Below are 23,764 nucleotides of genomic sequence, written 5' to 3' on the forward strand. Positions count from 1 at the left end.
GACATATTTGCTGAATAAAGGTGAAAAAACGCCTTTTCGCAAAATAGTAATTCTGTCAAAATTACTACTTTGCGAAACGAATTCTACTATGGTCAATAAAATGAGAGGTGACCAGGCTCTTAGAAATATTGATTATAATATTAGTGGAAACATTTTGTTTCGGACGAAGATGACATATTTGCTAAATAAAGGCGAAAAAACGCCATTTCGCAAAATTTCGTTTCGTTTCGTTTCGCAAAATAGTATAAGCCAATGAAACCCACACTAAAAAAACGTATTACACTGCGAACACGTGAAAGTATGCCGGGAATAAAAAAATATTATCAAAATAAACACTTCTTCTTGGTAGAGTTCTTTCAGGACGTGACGTCATATGCTCAGCGCCACAAAAGGGAGGGAATAATAGATCATACAACAGATTCCGAAGTCACGGCAGCTGATACGTTTCACTACAAAATGGCGCTTAGTACGTTATTTGTATGGTTTGGCTATGTGTTGTGTATTCAGATTATCCTTCCGTCGGCGCAGTGTAGTAGAAACTGCACGAATAATGACTATAAGCCGTACATAAAGCCTTGTGACATCAAAACTCAGACTCGTTCCCTTGTCTATTACCTCGCTTCCAAATGGTAAGTTTTGAAATTTGAAAGATCAGCTCTTAATGTACGCTATATACCAACAACGACTCATTGGAATTGTAGTTATATTGTTAGGCGTAAATTTCAAGATTATTTCTTGGATTCCATCTAGTTGTGAAAGCTCGAATTTTAACTCAGATATCGTATTTGGTACTTTTCAATCCTACTTCTTTGCGTAATATCGTGGTTATTTCATGATTCGAATTTGTGAAGCTTATTTCTGAGAGTTCTTTATTTTCGGTTCTGTCAAGATTTCTCCATACGGCCCAAGATAACATTTAAAACAAAAACAAAACCTCTACAATTATTGTGGTAAGCTGGCACAATTTAGTGCATAATAAACAAAAAGTTAACGTTATTGAAACATCCCGTAACGATTTTGGATTGTTTGTTTAGCTAGATTTGCAAGTACATTTAAAAACAGCATCGGAGAAACGAAAGAAGTATTTAAGAGAAAAAATCAGGTTATTTTTTTGTACTCATATTTGAGAAATTGATGGAAGATGGGAAAACCGCACTTTCCTTTTTTGACCATGTTTCAACATACATCAGTGAGTCGGTGTATTTCAACATAATGATTTCATGTTTTTTAACCCTCTCACTCCCAAGGGTGCCAAGAAATCAAAAAATATCTTCTCTCAAGTTTCACATTTAATTATTCTCCCTTATTCTACCTCTGATAAGCTTTAGAATCTGACCCATTTTTAAAGCACTCCAAGATGAAAACTTTAGTCCAAGGGCACTACATTTTAAACCAAACCATTAGAGCTTGTTGATCATTCAGTTTGTTAAATTTTTACAACTCCAGGGACAAGTGTACCAACTTTCGGTCACATAACTAGCCACAAAATAAAATAATGCAGGTTTTATTTGTCTCCGAGAGGGTCAATTAAGCTGGATAATGCTTAATATTAAAAATAATATTGTAGCGCTGATATCCCAATGCTTTCAATAAGATTTGAAATAGGTGGCTACCTCAGTACAACACCCGCCGGAAAGAGACTTGATTGCGACTTAGCGTGGTGACTGTGACTTGAGCGCGGTGAAATATACCGGGCGATTCACAACAGAATACCCGCCGGAGCTCTGGTGGGTGCTGGGTCTTATTGAAAGCACTGTATCCAAACCTTTACAAGAGTGTTCCATAAGGCTGTCACATAAGGGTTGTCTTTCACACTGTTAGAGAGAAAGTCAGGAACAATTTGTACGGTGTGTCAGTGAATTTTTGAGATGATCAAATACTTTGTAAGCAAACAAAATTTATTTAGTGAGTTTCTGAACAATACTTCAGTCTGTAGATTATTGATCAAGAGCAAGTTCAAATTTGATGGATATTGGCTAACTAATACATAAGATGCGTTTCTGGCTGGTCATTAATTGACAATATATGAAAGAGTGTTTTACTGTTTCCATTTCGGTACAGACTGAGTCATCATCACCATCCTAATTTCAGTGCCAAGCCCTTCATAAGAATTAATGTTCCTGTAAGTTAAAAAACCAGCAGACAAAGTCTTTATCAAGAACGTGTTTTTGTTTCAGTTCCTCTATCTTAGTTTCTTTCATATTCCTGCTGAAATAGATGTTGTTAATTTCAAGGCCATTAGCCAAAATGCTAATATGTTTTTAGAAATTCCATCCAAAAATGAAAAGCTAGGGTGAGGTGACTTTGAATTCTGTTTTCTTACAGGCAAGAAATGAAAACATGAGTTTCATTTTCAAAATGAGAAGTTAGAATTTGTTTTAAATGTAGAGAAAAAAAGCATGTTTTGGAAAATGAGTCATGTTTCCATTTTAATTGCACTAAAGAAAAACAAAAGTAAATTGCATTTTTCATTTGCATAAGAAGGTAAAAATTGGTTTGCATCAAGGTACATGGATTGTGGCCAACCTGAGTGCAGTATTCTGTTTTCTTTTTAACTGCTTTTGAAGCATGTATGTATGTATGCTTGCTATCCGATAGCTAAGTTACTAAAAGAGGGAGAGAATAAGCCCCGAAATAGACAGATCCCTACAACAGATGCCATGGTAGCTGACTACATTTCGATACAAAATGTTGTTTAGTACATAATTTGAATGGTTTGGCTATGTGTTATGAATTCTGATCATCCTCCCGTCAGTGCAGTGTAGAACCTGTATGAAGAATGATTAGAAGTCTTGCATAAAACCCTCTGACATCGATGCACAGACTCATTCACTCTTCTATCACCACAGTTCCAAATGATAAGTTTTGAAATTTGAAAGATCAGCTAGCTCTTGATGTACACTATATGCCAACAACGACTCATTGGAATTGTAGTTATATCATTGTAAGCATAAATTTCAAGGTTATATCTGGGTTCCATCAAATTGCAAAAGCTAGAATTTTAAATCAGATATTGTATTTGGTACTTTTCTATCCCAGTTAATTCGTGATTATCTCATGATTCAAATTTCTGAGAGTTCTTTATTTTTGGTTCTGTCAAGATTTCTTCATATGGCCCAAGATTACATTTGAAACAATACCTCTTTATAATTATTGTGGTAAGCTAGCGCAATTGAGTGTATAGTAAACAGAGAAGTTATTAAAACATCCCTTAACAATTTTAGACTGTTTATTTAGCTTGATACGCAAGTACATTTTTAAAACGGCATTTGAGAAATGAAAAAAGTCTTCAAGAGAAAGAATCATGTTATTTTTTTGTACTTAAATTTGAGAAATTGATGGAAGATGTGTTAAAATAGAGCTTGTTGATCATTCAGTTTGTTAAATTTTTACAACTCCAGTGACAAGTGTACCAACTTTTGGTCACACGACCAGCCACAATATAAACTAACGTAGGTTTAATCTGTCTCTGAGGAGGTCAATCAAGCCGGATGTTGCTTACCAATGAAAAGAATATTGTTGCGCTGATATCCAAACCTTGACAAGAGTGTTCTATAAGACTGTCACATAAGGGTTGTCTTTTCACACTGTTAAAGTGTATATGACACGAAATTTTTTTTTTCGTTGATAGCTAGTTCCATGTGTATAATAAACGGTTTGAGAGTTTAAAATGAATGAAACAATTTTTTTGGTCGATTTTTAGCGCCCGAAACACGCTAAATTTGTGTGTAAAATTGTTCCCGGAGACTGGGCCGAGAATTGGGACTCGTGACGTCAGGTTGTTTGATCCTATGATTGGCAAGGTCAACAACTTTCAGTGTTTTCCTTGTAACACGCTGTGATTACTCGCTCAATTCTATCGTTTCACGCTTCGAAATGTCCAGCGATTCCGAGAGTATTGAGTCGTCTGACTCTATAGAAAGTATGGATTGTGGAATAAGCGACAGTTCTGAAGAGGAATGGGGAGTTATCACTGGTGTGATAGCTCCATATCAAGATGAGCCGCTCGCGGACGAGAACGACGAAGAAACTGGCGTTTCGAGCGAACAAACCGATGTTGATGGACTTACCCCGTCAACTCTGGAGGCTAGATACGAGAGAACTGTAGACGTAGACTCCTGGTTAGTAAAACTGGTCCTTTAAAATTCCTTGTATATATACTTATACCAAATCTTTGTTAGACAACAATTCATTTTTGCTGTCTTCTTCAGGTGTCGCTGCAAGCAATGTAATACCGGGACGTTAGTTGGTTCCCTGGAGTTTCGATGTTGCAGAGAGGTAACAAATTCATCTGCAAAGATGGTTTTTGATGGTTCCATTGAACGGATAAAATGCATCACACAACACGAGGACTACGATGCGATTAGGAACCGCGCAGTTCTTCTCCAAGTGGCTCCCTTGTTGAGAAACCAGGATGGTGGGACTTACCGTCGCCGAGGTGGAGTCAGAAAACGAGTCAGTACATTTTTAGTAAAAACATAAATAAAAACATACAATGTGTAAACTAGCATAATCACTTTGCTGGGCATAAAACATTAAGCTTCAGATAAATCAGGGTAAATTAAGGCACCTCAAGCTATAAAAGTTGACCAAGTTAAGTTAGATTTTGCATTTACTTGGACTTTTATCTGATGCACTGACCTAAGATAAAACAGGAACTAATAAGATTGCTTGCAAAGTAGCTTGTAGGAAAATGTAAGCTTGAGAAATGCCCTGCAGTTCATTATCAATTCCTAAACATAAATATTTTTTATTTGAATGTGTGTGTCATGGGGAGGTGAAAGGCAGGGTCCTGTAGTAATGTAGAGCATTCTTACACACCTTCCTATATAATTTTCATTGTGCTTTTACTCTAGGTTCATTAGAGCTGTTGCATACCGATGGACCACAAGGTGGCTTTGTGGCTACATGGGCTGGGATAACAGAAGACCACTACCAGCCTGTGTTTACCATAATATCAGAACTAAATACCAGTCACAAAAATTAATACCAGAGGTTTTGCTGCTGCTCATGACAGAGACTAGCATAGTACACGTAATCAAACCTATGACATGATTGTTCTACACTGATTGTCTCGGTAAACAACAATTTTCAAATTGATTTTCATGGGTGGTTGTTTCTTGTTCTATTGTTTGGTAATGTATGGACTGTGAACCAGAAACAGCTTAGGTTCTACATGCACACTAGTTTGACTAAATTTAAAATTTCAACTTGTTGTAGGTACAGTGCAAATATTGTAAGTCGATGAGTACAGTGCAATGCAGGCATGGAAAATTTGAAGTAAGAAGGAAAATTGTACCACGCAGAAAACCTTCCTGTGACAAAAGTTTGGTCACTTTATTTTTTGCAACGGCTTTTGTGACTTCGCAATGGTTTTTGTCATATTGAGCAATTGTAAGGTCGTCTTGAAGTGGGTTGACTGCTGCTTGAGGTATTGTCACTGATAGACATCTGTAGTTTCGCCTGCTCTGCTTCTGTAAAATAAATAAATTTATTTAATTATGTTAGTGCATTTTTAGTTTGTTTGTTTAGCATCCTTTTACTATGGAAAAAACATGTAGAAGATATCCTCCGTGGAGACAATCACATTGTGCATTACCATGATGGCAAACTTGTTCCCAAGGTCTATCTTTTCCCCAGTTCTAGTGGGTGGGAAGAAGATAGACCCTGAGGACAAGGTTGCATGACAGTTGGTACGTAGAACATTATGTCATATTTGAACATTGCGCTTCATGAGCTTTGAAGAGTCAAAGCAAACTAACCTGGTGGAAATAGTGACGTTTTCTTCGTTGCCTTTCTTGCCTGGTAAAACTTTACAGCATCCTCTTTATTTACTCTGTCTGGGAACTGCTGGTTGAGGGGTTCTGGTACCCTTGCTGCATACTTCTCATCTACTTTCTTCATTTCTGCCTTTGGCAAGGTGAAGAGAAGATTCTTCAGTGTGTCAACATACCCTGAAAAGATCACAGCCCAATTCATATAAAATGTCGACGTCATTTGAAAAACGTGCAACAGTGTTTTATCAGATATAAGGAAACAAGGTGAAGCAGAGTCCTTTACACAAGATGCTGGTCAATAGTACTTATCATGGTAAAAAGAGTGATCTGACTCTTAACAAAAGAGCATAACATTTCCTACACTTAGTTCAGTGTAGCCACTGTACTTTTAAAATCATAATGGTCAATAATTACCATAGCTAGGTGGAGATGCCACCTCTCTAACAACCTCTTCTCCCAGTTTAAATTTTGGATAAGTCACCCGAATGTATTCTTTTCCATCGCTTGATGTTTGGGTTTCTCTTCTGAGGTTTTCATTAAAATGCAAGCTTGCCAGTATGCGCCTAGAAAATTTTACTTTAGATGAGCGAACACATGAAAATCTGAAAATGAGATTGTGTATGATAATGGTTGGAACACAAGGGAAAGAACCAAGGAAAGGAATTAAGGGGATGGGAATGTGATAAATGATAACAAATACTGTTTTGTGTAGTTGCATACATTGTAGACATGTTGCATGATGTCTGGTCAATAGATCATGTGTAACATTTAGCAGTCACATACCCATTCATTTCCAAAAATGACAGTTTTGAGCTAAAAGTGCAATACAAAACACTACTTTGGCCATAAAACTTCCAGGAATACTACATCTGCAGAGTGTAAAAGGAAAAGGATAAAATATTGTTTGCAACATATTTAGGTGGGAGTCACTGTAATACAACATATACATAGCTACAAAAAGAACCTAACCAATTACTTTCTATAATAACAAACAAACAAGATGGAATAAATTATCCAGTACTAGTGAGAGTGAGTAGCACTAGGAACACTTGAATCAAGTTCAATATGGATACTATTCTTTCGCCATTATACAAAGCTACAAGAAAGCATAAATAGGTTTTGTTTAGCACTCACACTTTTGAGCTCTCTTATCTCCTTTTTCTGTTCCTTTACTATTCTCCTTAGACGTATAGTTTGCTTCTTCTGACTTTTTAATTTGGATTTATATACACAATCTACACAAGAGCTGCCTTGCAATGGTGTTACGTTGGGGGATGGTGTTGTATTGACTGGCGTAGCACAGGTATTGTTGGTGGAGGTCAAGGCAACTGGAGAAGTGAAAGGAGTGATAACAGAAACAGTAGCAGTTGAGGTATTGGTGCTGCCAGAACTTTCATCAGTTGGGCTCATGCACACATCTGTTGCGATGTTGAACGGATTCTCTTCATTTGTATCATCATCATGATCATCTACAAGGTTACTCATTGATTCTTCCCTGGCCTCATCAACCTTCTTTTTCTTCGCCTCTGACTCATGAAAGTCTGCAAAGGCATCACGCCTTAGCTGCAGCAAAAACATAAAATATCCTGGTTGATAAAATATATCGAGCACAAGACACCCTTGCTTTTGCTAAGATTATGTGTAGGATTCGAAACGATCACAAAGCTTGTATAAATCAATACTCAAAACTCCAGTGAACATGTTGATGATTCACTAAGGTATAGGTTTTAGCAGTTCAGTTTGCTTTCAGCACGGCAAAACCGCAATTAGACACGGACATTTTACACATAAATGCTTCCAAAAGAATAGGTTATTTACATCAGAAAAACTTACACATGTTAATGTTTATGATCGGAGATCACGAGAAAACGCTTACCTGTCGCCTTTTGCGATCTGTCAGAACTTCAGGACCTTCTGGTAGAACTGCATGTCTTGTTGGAACAGAGCCCTTGATAAGAACTTTGTTCCGTTTTATCTGCGTCATACCGTCCAGCAAAAATGCCAAGCTGCCCTCGTAACAACTTTGCTCAAAGTGAGCCGAACACAACGAGGCATGTTTGGCAACAGGTTCGCCGAAATCAACTCGGTGCCGCTGCACGAATTTCACCCATTGGGCTCTCACTGTTGGATTTACAGGAAACTGGTGCATCGAAATACCTGGTGTGTAGCTGGTATTCGTACAGCTTCTATTGTTGGGCGCCCCAGCCACACAATAACGTCCACCTTTCCGTACTGGCCTATTCTTTTCCGCCATAGACCACTTTCATAAATGGCTGCCGGATTAATATTCTTTTGTTTAAACTTAAATTTTCCCGAGTGGCCTCGCTTGAGATAATGTATTCTTGTGAATTTTGTACTGGAGAACGAGGCCACCCTGTCAAATTTATATGTAAACAAACGAATTGTAATGCGGCAGCCATTTATGAAAGTGGTCTACTGAGTCAAACAACCTGACGTCACAGGTAAAGTTCACGTGACCTTTTGGCCGCGCGTTCGAGGGGACAAATTTCAAGCCAACTTAGCGCGTAGTTTAAACGAAAACTATGTATTTATAATTATTTTCAACGATTTATAACTCTCGAACCGTTTGTTATATATATCGAACTAGCAGAAAACAAAAAAAAAAATTTCATGTCATATACACTTTAAAGGAAAAGTCAAGGACTATTTGTACTGTGTGTTAGTGAATTTTTGAGATTATCAAATACTTTGTAAGCAAACAAAATTTATTTAGTGAGTTTCTGAACAATAATTCTGTAAATTATTGACCAAAAGCAAGTTGAAAATAATTTGATGGATATTGGCTAACTAATATCTAAGATGTGTTTCTGGCTGGTCATTACAAGACAATATATGAAAGTGTTTTGTTTCCCTTTCAACACAGACTGGGTCATTATCACCATCCAAATTTCAGTGCCAAGCCCTTCATAACAATGTTCTTGTTAGATAAAAAACCAGCAGACAAAGTCTTTATCAAGAATGTGTTATTGTTACATTGCCTCTATCTTAGTTTCTTTCACATTCCTGCCAAAACAGATGTTGTTAATTTCAAGGCCATTAGCCAAAATGCTAATCTGTTTTAGAAATTACATTAAAAAATGAAAAGCTAAGGTGAAGTGACTTTGAATTCTGTTTTCTTACAGGCAAAAAATGAAAACATGAATTTCATTTTAAAAATGAGAAGTTAGAGTTTACTTTAAATGGAGGATTTTAGAGAGTCACGTTTCCATTTTTATTGTGCTGAAGAGAAACAAATTAAAGTAAATTGTGTTTTTTATTTGTATAAGAAAGTAAATATTGGTTTGCATCAAGGTACCCAGATTGCAGTTGACATGAGTGCAGTATTCTGTTTTCCTTTTAACTGCTTTTGAAGCTTGCTATCTAATAGCTAAGCATTTTGTCTTTTTCCTTTTTGATATTATTAAGTGGTCAGGATAAACTGTGTGTAATAGTGCTAGATTAATTTATGAGTCTGTAACTATACAACGTTAAACGAATAGTTGGCTTGAATTTCATCAGGCTGGCCAAATATAGACAATGCAGCATTTTAATCAATACCCAGCGTTTTATTGAGAGTTTCATAATTGTGATCATAATATTGTTCTATATTCTCAGCTCAGGGGGTGTACGTCCTCCAGCTCCAAAAAGCGGTTTACCCTGTAACTGCCCTCCAGGAGAAGGACTTCCTGAAAACATCACTGCTACTCAGTGTATGCCATGTGAAAGTGGGTCTTATGGGTCAGGGGGGGAAATCATTAACAACTGGAAAGACTGGACTAAGAATGGTACTGTGCCCCCTGAAGGATCAGGCATTATTACATTCTGCCAAGCTGAACGTCAATATGTTCTACCTTGTCGTCCATGGAAAGTAAGCGGTAAGGTATTTATATTTTGAGAAACTTTCACTTGACCCTTTCTCTCCAAAGATCTCGTTAATAATACTCCTTGAGTTGTCTACCATACAATGTGGTATTGGATCAACTTACCATTGCCTTGTACATAATTCCCATCACTTGTGCGCTTGTTAGTCTTGGTCACTCATGCAAGTTAAAGGGTAAAGAGTTGAAAGTATACTGTAGTATAAAATGTTTTTGGTTTTGCTTCACTTTGCCAAGTGATTTGTACAGAAAACTTGTGCTTTTTTCTTGACCAATCAGATTCATTGAGTTTTGCAAAGTATTTAGTTCTACTGTTACCATAAAGCACGAATTCAAGAAGTCATGTTTGCAATGGGCTTCTGTGTGTTGCATGAGCTTAAAGTCTTTTAATTTCGGTCCATTCATTAACAAGAAATCAGGAAATACCTTCTGTCTAGTGTATGCATTATTAATAATAGGTGACCTGGGTTTCACCCTGCTATGAGCTTTTTTTTTTCATTCCTATTCTGAGTTCACATTGGTCCACTGTGATCAGTTCTCCTAGACAGTAATGCTGCCATTGCCCTACAGAAGCTCTCCACTCTGTCTCTTGCCTCTCAGCATGCACCGACTGAATTTTTGCAGTGCCATTTTTTTTCGAGGATTCCACTGTTATCAAGTTATTTAAGATTGCATTTTTCATTCATTTGTGGTGGCAGCAGTTGCTATAAATTTATTACACTGGGAAATGTAATTGAATACAGCTTATTACACTTAGCATGACTTTGTTGTTTCATGTGAAATTCTTTTCCTCTACAGCTGATAACTATACAATCAACTCAGGGGATAATTCATTAACAAGATGTATGTCATCTATCCTACTAATGACAAAGAAGTTTGTCATAGACAGCAGCAAAGTTGGTTTTGAGTATCGTGTAGACAGTCGAAACTGCAGGAGGCCTGGCTACTTAGGGTGTGATGGCCTGGCATTTTTTGTCGACAACAAGGAAATGCTGACATACAGTGGAAATGAATTTAATTGGGTCAAAGCTACATACAATTTGACAAAGGTATGCAACTTTGAGATGATTTGAAAGTGGTAGCGAATTTTCAACAGACCCCTCTGCTGGTAACAAATCACATGCAGGAATACTAAATGGAAAATGCCATCTCTTTTAATTTCCAGGGATTTCATACACTGAAATGGATCTATCGCAAAAGATGCTTTAGTTTTGGAACATATTCCTATATAGACAAAGCCTTTATTCGATCCATAGAGTTGGTAAGTTCTGTTTCAAACCTTTTTAGGTGTTAATCGGTGTGATCAAATTTCACTTTTCAAATAAAGTAAATTTCCTAAAATGCATTATAAGGTATTAGTACATACCACAAATGAAGAGTGCTTTTTGCATGGGCTGATTGGCTATTTTGAAAGTAAATAGCAAGTACCATTCACCCCAGAGCAGCTGATGAGACAAAATCTGACTGGTTAATATCTGACCAATTTTTCAGTATATTGAAAGATAGGAACTTATTTATTTTGGTGTCTGTATGGTGTATAGTAAAACGGGTATTGGTTCAAGTGCTGGGTATTTACTAAATGACTTTGCAGCTTCATCTGCCACTATTTGCCTCCACATTACTGTATAGTAATTATCAACTATGGTCTGTTAATATGTTAGGTTGACTTTGAAAACCTAAGTAATAATGTCACCGATGAAATTCTCAGTCTATATCAACCAAAACACCAGGGAAGAAAACCAAACACAATAAACACAATAACCACTAAAAAGCACATTTACAATGCAAATTGCAAATTGCTGAGTTCTTATATATGCTCATTCAACAAAATATGCCACATGTTATTTGATGGGCATTGAAACCTTTTGGTGATGTTAATGTCATTCCTAATGAGATGTCAGCAATCGATATCGTTTTTCAATTCAGGTTGGCATTAAGGAACCCAATGTGAAATGTAAAAAATGCCCACCAGGTTTTTACAGTAACAAGAAAAGAGCTACAAGTTGTACACCATGCTCATATTACCAGTATCAAGATCAGGAAGGTGGGCTTGTTTGATTGCATGCACCTGTCACAGAACAATTTTTTCATTGATTCTCTACTGCACTACACATTGTTCTCTCCAGAACTAAATTTTTTCACCTTAGTTCATGATGGACATTTCTGCATGTCAACTGCCTCAGTTGTCAGTCTTCACACAAACAGAAGTAATATTAACAGCATTATCTAATGCATCAGTGTAGCCTGCAAAGTCAGGAATGAGGGGAAAAGTAACATATTTTGGGAATATTTCCGAGGAATATGGCCCTAGCACCTTCATTGTCAAGAAAAAGTTGTTAGAGAAACAGACTAAACACCCAAGAGCTAGTACAATAGCTGTACATCTGGGATGGATCTAGGATCTAGTCAAGGAGGATTCAGAAAAATTTCCCCCTTCTAGAGGGGTCAGTGGGCACTTCCTCAGGAGATTTTGAAATTAAGGTCTTCCAAAACATGATTTCCAGTGTTTTGAGGTATAATTTAAGGGGTTCAACAGAACCACCTAAACCAACCCTGGATACACCCCAGTGCATGACCTCCTCTTGGAAACTTCTACCTCTTCCTTCTGTTTTAACAGCTAGCCTTTACAATCTGAGCCCAACCTTTTCTCATCACTCATTTCAGGCGAGAAAAGGTGCCAGACTTGTCCAGCAAATATGTATTCTATGCCTGGTGCATCAGAATGTGTCCCTCTTCTAAACTGCACTGATGACGATGTAATTGCTGCTCCAGGAGATGTGAGTTCATGCACATGTAACACAACATCAAATGGTTTACAATGTACAACTACTGTGAAGCCTGACTATATCAAAGTTCATGGTGAGTTGCATAAAGTACCTAACCATAATTTCTTCTTATGGTGTCAGTTAATTGTTCTCTGGAAAGATGACAAGAAGAAGAAAATATCAACTTAGGGATACAGTTTGAGTTAAAACCAAATTCTCAGGTCTACAATTATGAGAAATGTGAAGGAGGCAGAACAGAGAATTGATATTAACCTTTTAATTATTCCCAGAGTGATTAACATGTCACTTCTCCCCATAATATTTGTACATTATCCAGCAAATGGGTATTGAGAATACTCAAACCTATAAGGTTAAGAAGTTGTTGTCTTGATCAACTCCAAATTCTCAAAACTAATTTACAAGGAAATATGTAGTACTTAGAGAGGGAGAATGGGAGTGAAATACCAGTAATGAAGTACAAAACTGAGATTATATGAAATGAGTTGATGGGGTTCAATGAAATGAAAATAACTGATTGCTATATGTTGTCGTCTTAAACAAGGTAATTGTTTATCGCATTGCCCCTCTCCAACCAGGAGGGTGATTGGGTACTGGAAGACTGTTTGGGAAACCTGTAATAGAGGATATGCTCTTGGGCTCAGTTTCTTGAAGGCTTATTAGTGCTAACTAAGGGTTGAATTTAGGTAGGTTTCTTTCCTTTCAGTCCAAAACCTCTTTTATAACTTTCTCTCTTCTTTTTTTAGAACGTCTAGTTACCAGATTACTAAAAACAAAAACAAAATTATATAAACTGAAAGTCAAATTGAAGCTTTTAGATATGAAATCAGATTTTATACCATCTATGGTTTATCTTGACTAAGCTTGGAACAATATGGCTCTGGTTGTGTTGTGCTGTTGAAACCAGCTTTAGCTTAAAGCCAGAGGGCTCCTGGCTCCAAAGCATCCATAACTCAGTGTCTGAGAATTTGTGCACAGACCTCTGCCCTAACCCCCACCCCCCTTTGGTTAGGAGAGGGGTGGGTGCTGTCATTGATCCACCTTTTAATTCATTAAATTCCTTGTTGATTTTCAGTTGCAAATGTCGGTGATCCCAGACTGCTTTGCAATCCATCAGGACATCCCAGTCCTAAACGATTTCAGTATCAATGTAAATGTCAGGGTGGGTTTGAGATAGTGAATGGTACCGGAGGAAAACTGCAGTGTAAGCCGTGTCAAACTGGGTTCAAGTCACTTGGAGTCAAATGTGAGCACTGTCAGGCTGGTCATGTGGCGTTACCAGGGAAACATTACAGTATATGGAGAAGTAACACTTTACCTGAAGGGTTCACCGCTAATTGTACTGGAGATTGCGCCGTGAAGGTCTGTAGGAATAATTTGGATTTGATATAGTTGAAAGGAGAAATATGTTCCATAACCCCCCTTTTTTTCACTTATCAGGGGTTTCCATGAGAATTTTAACAGGGGGTTGGAGCCCCGGGATATCACATGGGGGGTCCCGGGTCCGGGAACATGCATCCCCGCAAAAATGTCATATTCAACAGCAGAAGGCTTTTTTTCAGAAGACCGTTATAACTGTTGATAGTCTTGTCAAATGAGACGAGGAAAGTACAGCATGTACATGAAATATGACGAAGCAGCTGGGCAAAGTCCTGTTCCCAGCGAGTTGATTTGCCCCGTACCCGGCCCTTAATGAAATCCCCCGGCTTATCGCGTTTTGAGACTCCAGATAGTGAAATAACCGTTTGAAAATTGTCTTCAAATACGCCTAACGATCGACTGAAGACGCTGCCATTTTTAAAACAGCTCAGAAACGTAGCAGCACACGCGGGTTTAAAACAGCTATTATTTTAGTCGAGAATCACTTTCTCTTCAGCTCCTAATTGCTCAAACAGATCGCCACGGGTTGCCAAAAGTGTGAGGAAAAAAATGAGACTTTAAGTGGCTCACATTGGTGGCCAGGTTGCAAAGCCAAACAAGGCTACGCCTTGTATGCAACCTTTTTTTTTGTTTTTACCACGGAATCTATTTGGTGAGTGGATGGGGCTTAAGAGATTTGAATCAGTTTATATTCTCTTGACGGTGCCCAATTCCTCATGTTATTTTGTAGGGTGGTTGGATACCTTCCGGCGATGTTATCCGAACAGCCCGCGTTGTTGGAGATGTACGTTCTTATCTACAGTCACCAGAATTTACATTTGACTCCGAGTTAGCGAAAATCGCTTTCAACTGCTCCATCACCTGTAATTTAACAGGTGTTTCACCAAAGGCTTCACCAGGTGAACATCTCGCTCAGATCCAAGACTGTAACTTAGTATTTCAGGTTTGGAGTAATAGCACGATTGTGGATGAATTAAACTGCACACGCCCTAGAGGTAGATATGTTTACAGGCATGAAACTAAACGTGATGGCAGAGTTGCAAGGCATGTGTACCCGCTCAAGAAAGGACGCTACTCTTTCAGGTAAAAGAAATGTCAGCTAAAAGATGGTTTGTTATCGCACGCCAAGCTCGCATACTCTTGCCGAAATTTCCACGTGGCTTCTGTTTGGTTCGTTAGCAGAACCAAATCTGTTAGCTACCTTATCAGTGCCAAATGCATCCAGGATCGATTTGTAGCAATGCATAAATATGAAGTTATTGAAGGAAACTCGTGCAAGGGTTAACTATGCTCCAGCGCGATGGTGGTGAAACGATTTGCGAACAGATCACGATACTGATTGTGCTTGCTACGCCATTTATGTCTGATGTATTTTTTTGTCTCAGTTCTCGTCGATTTCTGGTCTCTCTCTCTCTCTCTCTCTCTCTCTCTCTCTCTCTCTCTCTCTCTCTCTCTCTCTCTCTCATTTCCTTTCCTTTCCTGTTTTTCCACAGATGGGTTTTCATCCAACAGGACGAGACACGAATGCTTTCCACTGCATTCGAGGGAAAGCTTTACAATATCAGTGTACTCGGGGTGCAGAACGGAACAGCCAGGAACTGCACAACATGCCCAGCTGGGTACAATAGCACCCGAGGAAACACTGATTGTACAATATGTCCAAATGGAACCAGCGCCTCACCTGGAGCAGATAAATGTATACCCTGTAAAGAAGGAACCTATGCTGCTGAAGTAAGTGTTTTATCCGAAAAAAAAGCACGTTGTGGCTTGGCAGCATAATAAGAGCAAACACACTATGCGCTTAATTTGAGGCGATCGGCATGTTCGTCTCCGGTGCTACAAGTTTTCGCTTACCATTTCCGACCACATGACCGAAAGAAACAAGGACCCTGGTAACGAAAACTAGCAATTCTTGAATTTAGGGTATTCCTGACTTATTACGCATATCTATCTCGGGTTTTTGTGCTGGACAACATGTATCCCCCAGGGGAATGAAGGCGTAAGTTTCTAAAGAAACTGTGGTGCTGCGTCGCTGGGGGGAGTGTAACAAGAAAAATTTTGGAATTATCAACTGAGTTAATAATGTAAACTGGCCGCCTAAAGAGTTTCAAAGCTGAAGTTTCGAGCGTTAGCCCTTCGTCAGAGCGAATAGAGGAATTGTGGGTTGTGTGTGTGTGTGTTTATGTGCGGGAAATGGAGCAACGCTATCGGTGGGAACGTGGTGGCGAGAAATACAAGATTATATTAGTTTAATGAAAAGCGTTCGTTGATACCGTGGGGACGAGGTTGCCGATTTGAAAGGTACATTTTTGTTTTAGAGTCGTGCGCCTTTCCGAACTGCCTAGATGTAAGAAAAGGCCGCAGACTGCCTTATTCCATCTGAATCTACTTGTGTAATTAGACTTGTATGGGAGGCAGAGGCTGTGACTTACGGATACTTACTGACTTGTTGTGTTCTTGGTGAATTGCAGAAGGGAAGTGCAGAATGTCTCCCGTGCGGTCAAAACACCAAGTCGCTGCCAGATAGAGATGGTTGTGACACGAACAACTGTATGTTCAAGCCTGCGGATGATGTTTTGTATGACCTCAGTAAACTCTCTCGCCCAGGAGGGCCGATGATTGAAGCATTGTTCTATCGCCCAAGTTTACCTTGGCAACGACGGTGAGCAGTTATTCTTAACTTCCCCCTCACTAGTGACACTTTTGACACCACTAACACTTTTTCCGCGCGCGACACTGATGACACATTTTTTCCCGTGCTTGTAACTGATAACAAGTTCCCCCGCGCTCGACACACGTCACCACCAACTCTGCGCCATTTTTTGATTTTCGTCAAGTTACATGGTTTCTAACGCTTTTCGTTGGCTGTAACAGTTGTAAGCGGTGACGCTGATCACCCACCGTTCACATTTTTTTCTTCAGGTCACACGATTCCCGCGCTTGTTACTGGAACGTGTGCACTGAGTTCGGTTTTACTTCTGTACAAATCATTTGCTGAACTAGGTTTTTCTTTTTATCCATAGTTTGAGCATTTGGCCATTCCAAAGAAGTATTCACTTCAATCTCTGTACCCGTAATCACGATAACTCTTCATGTGTTTCCCGTGATCGGGCAACAGGAATACACACTCCTCGGCCCGTGATGTCGTGCAGGTCGTCGTGGTATACACGTGACATAGATTTGGGCTCTGTGATTGGCTACCGAGCTAAGAAAGACATCCGATCGGGTTTGTTTGTGGACCTGCTTAACGGGGACAGCTGTTACGACCCTGGTAAGTTAATTTATGTAAGCATACCGACTGATGAGAGTTTTCAAATTGTGAAAGAAAAAGCAATACAAAAACAAACATAACTTTGATTCAAGTGCTATATTTATAATTCTTAAATACTGGATTATTGGATAATGCAATTCAAGACTTTTTATTGGCTTAGCCATTATGGTATATGAGCCAATATACCATAATCTGCAAATATGGTAAGCGTACTCGTCAGCTTAAAATTAAAAGGGAGCTAAAAAATCCGGTTTCTTCTTGCAAAATAATAATTTCTTGGGGCCGTTTTTAATAAAACAATTATTCCACTCGCGCTTGTTGGATATGAGATGATTATAGCCAACTCGACGCCACGCTCCTCGTTGGGTATCTATCATCTCATATCCAACGCGCGCTCGTGGAATAATTGTTAATACAGCCGGCAGCGCGCGTCGGCAAGATGAAGCAAATCCGGTGTTCTGATTGGCTACTTGAGCCGGCAAGATGGGTCCATCTTGCCCGCTCGGGATCGCTAGCCTCGATTCAGCGCAAGAAAAAGATTGCGTGGACCGGACTTACAAGTTCGTCATTTTTAGACAATTACGGCAACGGATTCCTCAAAAGCGAAGACCAAAGAAAACATCAAACAGGCTTACAAACTCGCTTTGATTTCTTTTCCGGCTCTCAAAATAAACAAGTCATTCTTGATTCCTATTATATAGAAAATATTTTCGTTAAATATAAATCTCTTATTGACCAAGCTTGTTCGGCCAAGCTTCGTCTCGGTCCATAAAAACGCATCGAGCCATCTTAGTAAGTAAGTAAGTAAGACCTTTATTTAAGTGTCAATGTGTTTAGCCTAAGAAGACTAATTGGGGACACTATAATTGAAATACACTTATAAAAATTATATATTTACACGAAAATTGTCAATAACGCGTGTATGCAGAAAATCTACTCAACGATTTTCCATATTTGAGTTATTGTTTACTAGAATTGACGACCAGAAAATTGCGAGGCTTTGCGTTAAAAAATCTGAAAATTGTACGATGTAAACCAATTATTTTATTGAACAACACTTTTGGTACATTAATATTTGAATATTTACGTCGCAAAGCCTCGCCTGAAGTCAGAAAGATCACTTTGTTTCGTTTTCAAGCCATAATAGACCCTTCCACGGTTTTTACCGCCATATTGTCTGGGGGTCAAACAAAACCTCGTTGCGTAGCAACAAGCAATATATTCTTTTGTAATTATTCGACGCGCGTCGGTACCTTCGCTCAATATCGTAACTTTAGAAAGGAAAAATCGCTTATTTTCGTCTCCAAATCTAGTGGGAACATAGATAAGGCGTTACTAAAAGTAAGTGCCGAATTTTTGGCGAAGTACCTTTTTATCACTGCGTTTTATGGGCAGATTGATATGTTGTTTGAAGGTGACCTCGTGGCCGCCATGGTGCGAGAATGGCATTTTAAAAAGCACTTCTTTCGGTTGAGAAATTAGAATATGTTCTTTAGCCATCGATATTGTGTAGTTTTAAATTTTAGGATTTATGGTGGGAGTAAGTACTCAAATAAGGTTCTGGAAGCATCTGTATTTTGCTTGCCAGTAGAGAGTCCAACATCAGCATCTCTGGTTATTTGTGCAGAGGCTGTACACAGTTTGAACCCTGGGGAATCGACTCCACTTTTCATCAATTCGTCACTTGCAGCGATGATATCACTATTATCAACCGATGTTGATAATCGCCGCCTTTTGGGTGACTTAGTATTTGAATGCTCAAAAGAAGTCAAAAAAAGAGTAGGTATTGGATTGCTTACTGAAGGCTTCCCGTCTCGAAAATGATTGGAGCAGACTCCCTTGACTTTCCTATTGAGAAATATTTTCTTCCCTTTTGAACATGTCGAGGCCATGCTTCAATTAATGATTGCTTGGGCTTGTGGAACGATAACTTCTGTACATGTGAGTGGATGACCCATTTTTTCGGATCTCCTCTATCGTTGTTACAGCCGCCGACAGAACACCTATCTCCAAAACCCATTAAACCAAGGGTTTCTCTTTGCCGAGTTAGTGGTTTTTCAAGAGTATGTTAGCCTGTCTGGACGAAAAGGTTTAAAGAGCACGTAAACACATTTATTTCAATTTTCCTCTGCACAATTAAGCTACTTAAATACAAAAAGTCATTCGGAAAAGCTGTACTCTGACCTTCTGGCATTATGTCGGCCGCGAGTTCACGTCCAAAGAAAAACGATCTCAATGTTCCCATAAAACGCAGAGAAGAAAAGGTTTTTCGCCGAGAGGAGAAAAAGTCACTCGCCTTTATTGATGTCTTCTCTTTTTCAGCGATGAATATTAATTTTTGTTCCTGAACAAAGCGAAAATTTAATCGAGGGGAGCGATGCGCGTCTTCTTATCATAAGAGATTCTATGGCTCGTTGCTACGCAACGAGGTTTTGTTTGACTCCCAACCAATATGGCCGATAAAACCGTGGAAGAGTCTATTTCCATCGCGTTTGAGAATGAGCTATCGTTAACCCCAAAGCTAATGAAAGAGCTACATTCTCATTGTTTTTTTTTGTATTGTTTAGCACACGTACTTTCTATTTGAGCTCTGAAAGGTTTATTTCAATAAGGATTGTGCGGAAAAACAATATTGAAAGGTTTGAAGCCTCGAAGCTTAACTCGACGGGAACTTGACAAACGGCACGTCATGTTATTATATACGACCGTGCGGCACGGAAGGATTTTTACCATAGTAGCTCCTCTAGGAATTAGGTAAGGTTGGCGTCCGCGATATGTCGTAGTAGATTAGCATCATATAAATTTTTAGAACTAAGAGAATGTGGAACGATAAAGGGTTTTTGCTAAGACGTGGACGTGAAGTTGCTCAATGGAGTGAATCTATCGAGTGCTGGAATCAGTTACGCGATCCGATCAATTTCCTTTTTCTCCGTTTTCCCTTCTAGGCAAAAAGTCGTCACGCTATCAAACCACACTTGACCTCAGGTGTGACATTAGAGCGGGTGTCGGTAACCCAGCCCCCGAAAACAATCGCACGAGCCCATTGAGTGGTCGCTGTAAATACGTCTTCGTGTGGAAGTCGTTGTACGCTTGCCCAAAATGCCGCGATGGTGACGTGACGCGAATTACCGGCGAATGCATCAACGGATCGCGTAATGTGACCTACTTTCGCAAATTACCTTGTTGGAGATCTGGTGACGACTCGGAACTTCCATTGACTAATGCAACAGAAGAGTGTGAGACACCAACGTCAACTGTTATAGTAAAGGTAACGGTCAAAGTGAAGGAAAATGAAACGAATGCTTATCAGACACTAAAAGAGAAAAACAAAGTCAATATGGCTTTGATTGGTGTAGGAGTCGTCATTATCGTTATCCTGGTAGGTGTAGCAGCCTTTTTTGTGTACAAGCATCGTGCCTTGAAGTATCGCTTTTACGGCATGTTGGCGAGAGACAAACCCATGAGCCGTCTCGAGGAGGAAGATGAGAATAATTTTATCCACGATGATGAGCTAGCAGAACCCTACCAAGAGACGTCATCCACTGTGAGGACCTAGAAAACTTCGTATATCCATTCGTTGAGCCCACTCAATTCCCAAACGTTAAGATTTTTAGAAAGTAGGGTTATTTTCGAACTGATTTTATCAATACTAGTTTTCCTTCATTTTAGTGTACTCTAAAGACCATGTAATTTTCATCACCGCCATCAAAATCTCACCTGACCACGGTCGAAACTACTCCGGTTATCGCAACGAATCATTCTTTGATTCAAGTGCATTTTTTTCTAAAACTCCTCATTGTTCAAATAATATCACCAAGCGATGGATCAAAGAGGAGAGCGAATTTTTTACGTCCTAGATAAGCGGCCTGGCTACTTAATAAGCTTCAAAATGGCGGCGGTTAGGAGACGGTCAGTCTTATTTTATATTTTTAATGGCGGAGATAAAAATTATATGGTTTCTGGAATATGTTTTTCCATTAAAAATTTAAAGGTGAGCTCGAGATTTATAGTGGTAGATAGTGGTCGAGGGACAAGGGTTTTAAGAACTTTTTCCACAAGCGGCTGCCGATGATCTGCTCGCAGGCTAAAAAGACCAAAGCAAGAGGTCTCAAAAGCGGCGGTGGCGTGTATTATCCAACTGCACAAAATAGAGTACAAATCAGTGGCGGATCTAGACCTTGAGTTAAGCGGGAGGCCCGTTTTTATTTGTGTGTGTATTCACCTGCCGGGTATTCTTATTTTTTTACTCCCATTAAGTGGGGGGGGGGGGGGGGGTGGCACGCACGGCGGGCTCCCCATGTCCCTCCCCTAGATCCGCCACTCTTTATAACGCGCAAATCGAGTACAAATATCTTGTGATATTAGACTGTTGGTAATTTTGTACTGTAAGAGAAACCTGTTTAACCGGTCGGCTGCGCGCGCTACGCTTCTCTCCCTGCTTCGCTTTTCCCATTTTTTAGGAAATGTGCGTGAAATAAAGCAGTTGGGTAATAAATAACTTATTACACGTTTGTGTGTGTAGTATCACTGAGTATTTTTACTCGTTCTTTCTATTTTGACCCGCTCTGCGGACTCGTCAAAATACGGCACAACTCGTGAGAATACTCAGCGATTCTAGACACCTAAATGTCTAATAAAGTGTATTTATTGAACCCTTGTGAAAGTAGAGAGGAAATTGAGGGTTGGCCTTTATTGTTATCAATTAACAGAACTCTTGTAATACTCTTGTGAAAATAAGGAAGAATTTTGTGATTGTTATCAAGTATTTGTGGAAAAAGAACTGATTTAACCTTTTCGCTCTAACTGTAAAATTTGACAAGTGTAACTGTTGAGTATTTAGATGGGTCCTGGGTTCAGAGATTAGTCATCCTCATTCGCACTTTTTGTCATGAGAACATCATTGACACACGCCCTCGCCTTGTATGTGTCACATTTGTTCTTTAAACAAATGTATCACCATGTTATGTATTTTTTAACTAGATTGCAGATTCGTTGATTCAGCATTTTATCACGTGTGTTTAGAAACATTAGATAGATAAGCTTTCAGTTGATATGTAATCTTTTTTTCAAATGGTATCATTTCATTTTTTACCCTGAAACATAGTTTAGATATGTTGTTTAGCGTACATTTGTTGGCTTTCAAACTTTTCAACATTGTTGCGGTTTTTTTTTTTTTTAAGGTAGGTAGATTTTTTTTTGCGGTGATAACGGAGTAAATTATGTTTTTATTCGATGGTAGAGAAAAAGATGACTGTAGTCTTCCAGTAAGTGTTTCTCGTCAAAGCGTCTTGACAGGATAAGATAAATAGTGCCTTAAAAAAAAATGATGTAATTGTAGCTGTAATTTTATGAATTGAAAGTGATGGAGATAGCATACTTCGTGGTTTAATTTTGTACTTAGTGCAGAATTCTATTTTACTGTGTTTTTGGAGTTAGCTAGGTATGACGAGCTCTTCTCGTATTAAGACTAATGCTGTTGCTGATGGTACTAGGTTTAAACCACTGAAAACACTGAAAAATACTGATTTTTTATAACCGTTGATGAAATTAATTAATTAGACCTATTGGCGTCTCTAGTTGGATACTATAAGTTTATACCTTTTAAAGTTATAGAAGAATTGTAACTATAGTCATTAATGGTTATAGATATCCCTTCGCCCATTTTTATAGGTCTTTCATTTGTGAGTAGAAAAAATTTGGAATTATCATGTTTAATCACTTGTGAAATGTTTGGTTAAACTTGAAATAGGAATATTTTTAATTAAATGGCCAACTTTCACGCGAATCTGAGTGCGTTTGTGAATGCGTCAAAAGGTTTCTTTTCACCGGCAACAGTTTGGTGCACTGTCAAGATCTGATTGGATAGAATTAGTTATTCTCCCGTACAACTTCCCTACCCTTTTTGTTGATCTTTAACCCCTATAATGTGGCTTGTATCTAATATTTTCTTACAATGTCACCCCTGAATCAAACATCAAAGTCACAAGATTAAATGAAATGATCACCAAATAAAAAAACTCTTGATTGTTAAAAAGATTCTTCATTGTCAGCGCCTTAGGAATTAGGTAGAGAACAGTACGGAGAGCGAGCATACTGACGTTAAGATGTAAAGGGGTTAACTTGGGGGATCTACAGGATTAGGATGGGTCGCACTTGGGCAAAGTTTTCAACTTTGCCGGCAAAAAAACACAGAAAATTTGAAACCGCAACAGGAAAGCAAACTTTTGGTTTCAACTACCTGGGTCGCACTAGGTGAAAAAATATGTCAGTGATGACACTTTGATAAACCAGACACGTTTATCCACGTGTCGTGGGGAGAGAGCAGTGAGCTGAAAAAGGAAAACAAACGTTAAAAGGTCTTTAAAAAATGCGTCCCGTTGAAGCATTGTTAATAACGATCACGGTGATGCTTATTCTTCTTATTCAGTTCAATCACGAGCACCTTTTTGTCTTTCGTATGATGTATGAAAGATGGGTTAACACCTGTTTAACTGTTTTGACTGCCGCTATGAAATTGGTCCGCTAGTTCGACGAGCTCCGGAGAAGATGATGAAGCGGAATTCTGCGAAGGGCTCTCAATATTTCCAATCGTTGCCTCTTCAGCACCACAACTTTGGCCTTGAGGGTACACATATTGTGAATATTCTGTGTTGCCACCGAAATAAACCGGGAACT

General features: G+C 38.8%; 2 protein-coding genes and 1 pseudogene across 8 annotated transcripts; 2 read left to right on the forward strand and 1 right to left on the reverse strand.

The window, feature by feature from the left end:
• The first annotated feature begins 386 nt into the window (after nt 1-386).
• LOC111329486 (endosome/lysosome-associated apoptosis and autophagy regulator 1) lies at nt 387-22,874 on the forward strand. Its single transcript, XM_022934203.2, has 12 exons — nt 387-629; nt 9,393-9,652; nt 10,454-10,704; nt 10,821-10,916; nt 11,582-11,699; nt 12,320-12,514; nt 13,514-13,800; nt 14,549-14,901; nt 15,312-15,549; nt 16,290-16,480; nt 16,842-17,089; nt 20,035-22,874. Exons 1-12 carry the CDS (start codon nt 457-459, stop codon nt 20,643-20,645), a joined length of 3,021 nt encoding a protein of 1,006 aa, XP_022789938.2. The 5' UTR covers nt 387-456; the 3' UTR covers nt 20,646-22,874.
• LOC148716346 (uncharacterized) lies at nt 3,398-5,507 on the forward strand (annotated as a pseudogene). Its single transcript, XR_015995304.1, has 3 exons — nt 3,398-4,121; nt 4,212-4,455; nt 4,857-5,507. The product of XR_015995304.1 is annotated as an uncharacterized LOC148716346 (transcript).
• On the reverse strand, nt 5,313-8,357 carry LOC148716347 (THAP domain-containing protein 2-like). 6 transcript variants are annotated; one of them, XM_088744958.1, is made up of 4 exons: nt 6,561-7,056; nt 6,192-6,340; nt 5,763-5,954; nt 5,313-5,474 (listed from the first exon to the last, which is right to left on the reverse strand). In XM_088744958.1, the coding sequence occupies exons 1-4, from the start codon at nt 6,566-6,568 to the stop codon at nt 5,380-5,382; spliced, it is 444 nt and encodes a 147-aa protein (XP_088601084.1). In that variant the 5' UTR covers nt 6,569-7,056; the 3' UTR covers nt 5,313-5,379. The 6 variants fall into 6 exon arrangements, 4 of the variants coding, with proteins under 4 accessions (XP_088601084.1, XP_088601083.1, XP_088601082.1 ...); XR_015995303.1 differs by lacking the exons at nt 5,313-5,474; nt 6,192-6,340 and adding an exon at nt 7,654-8,345 and having other exon boundaries at nt 5,817-5,954; nt 6,561-6,646; nt 6,912-7,340; XM_088744957.1 differs by lacking the exon at nt 6,561-7,056 and having other exon boundaries at nt 6,192-6,554.
• Nucleotides 22,875-23,764: the final 890 nt, after the last annotated feature.

Source organism: Stylophora pistillata, chromosome 14, assembly GCF_964205215.1.
Source record: "Stylophora pistillata chromosome 14, jaStyPist1.2, whole genome shotgun sequence".
Lineage (NCBI taxonomy): Eukaryota > Metazoa > Cnidaria > Anthozoa > Scleractinia > Pocilloporidae > Stylophora > Stylophora pistillata.

Coding starts and splice junctions, on each gene's coding strand:
- LOC111329486 (XM_022934203.2), top strand. CDS start 457: ATGGCGCTTAGTACGTTATTTGTATGGTTTGGCTATGTGTTGTGTATT. Junction 11,700..12,319: donor CCAGTATCAAGATCAGGAAG/GTGGGCTTGTTT, acceptor CACTCATTTCAG/GCGAGAAAAGGTGCCAGACT. Junction 15,550..16,289: donor AAGGAACCTATGCTGCTGAA/GTAAGTGTTTTA, acceptor GGTGAATTGCAG/AAGGGAAGTGCAGAATGTCT.
- LOC148716347 (XM_088744956.1), bottom strand. CDS start 8,031: ATGGCGGAAAAGAATAGGCCAGTACGGAAAGGTGGACGTTATTGTGTG. Junction 7,341..7,653: donor CAGATCGCAAAAGGCGACAG/GTAAGCGTTTTC, acceptor TTTTTGCTGCAG/CTAAGGCGTGATGCCTTTGC.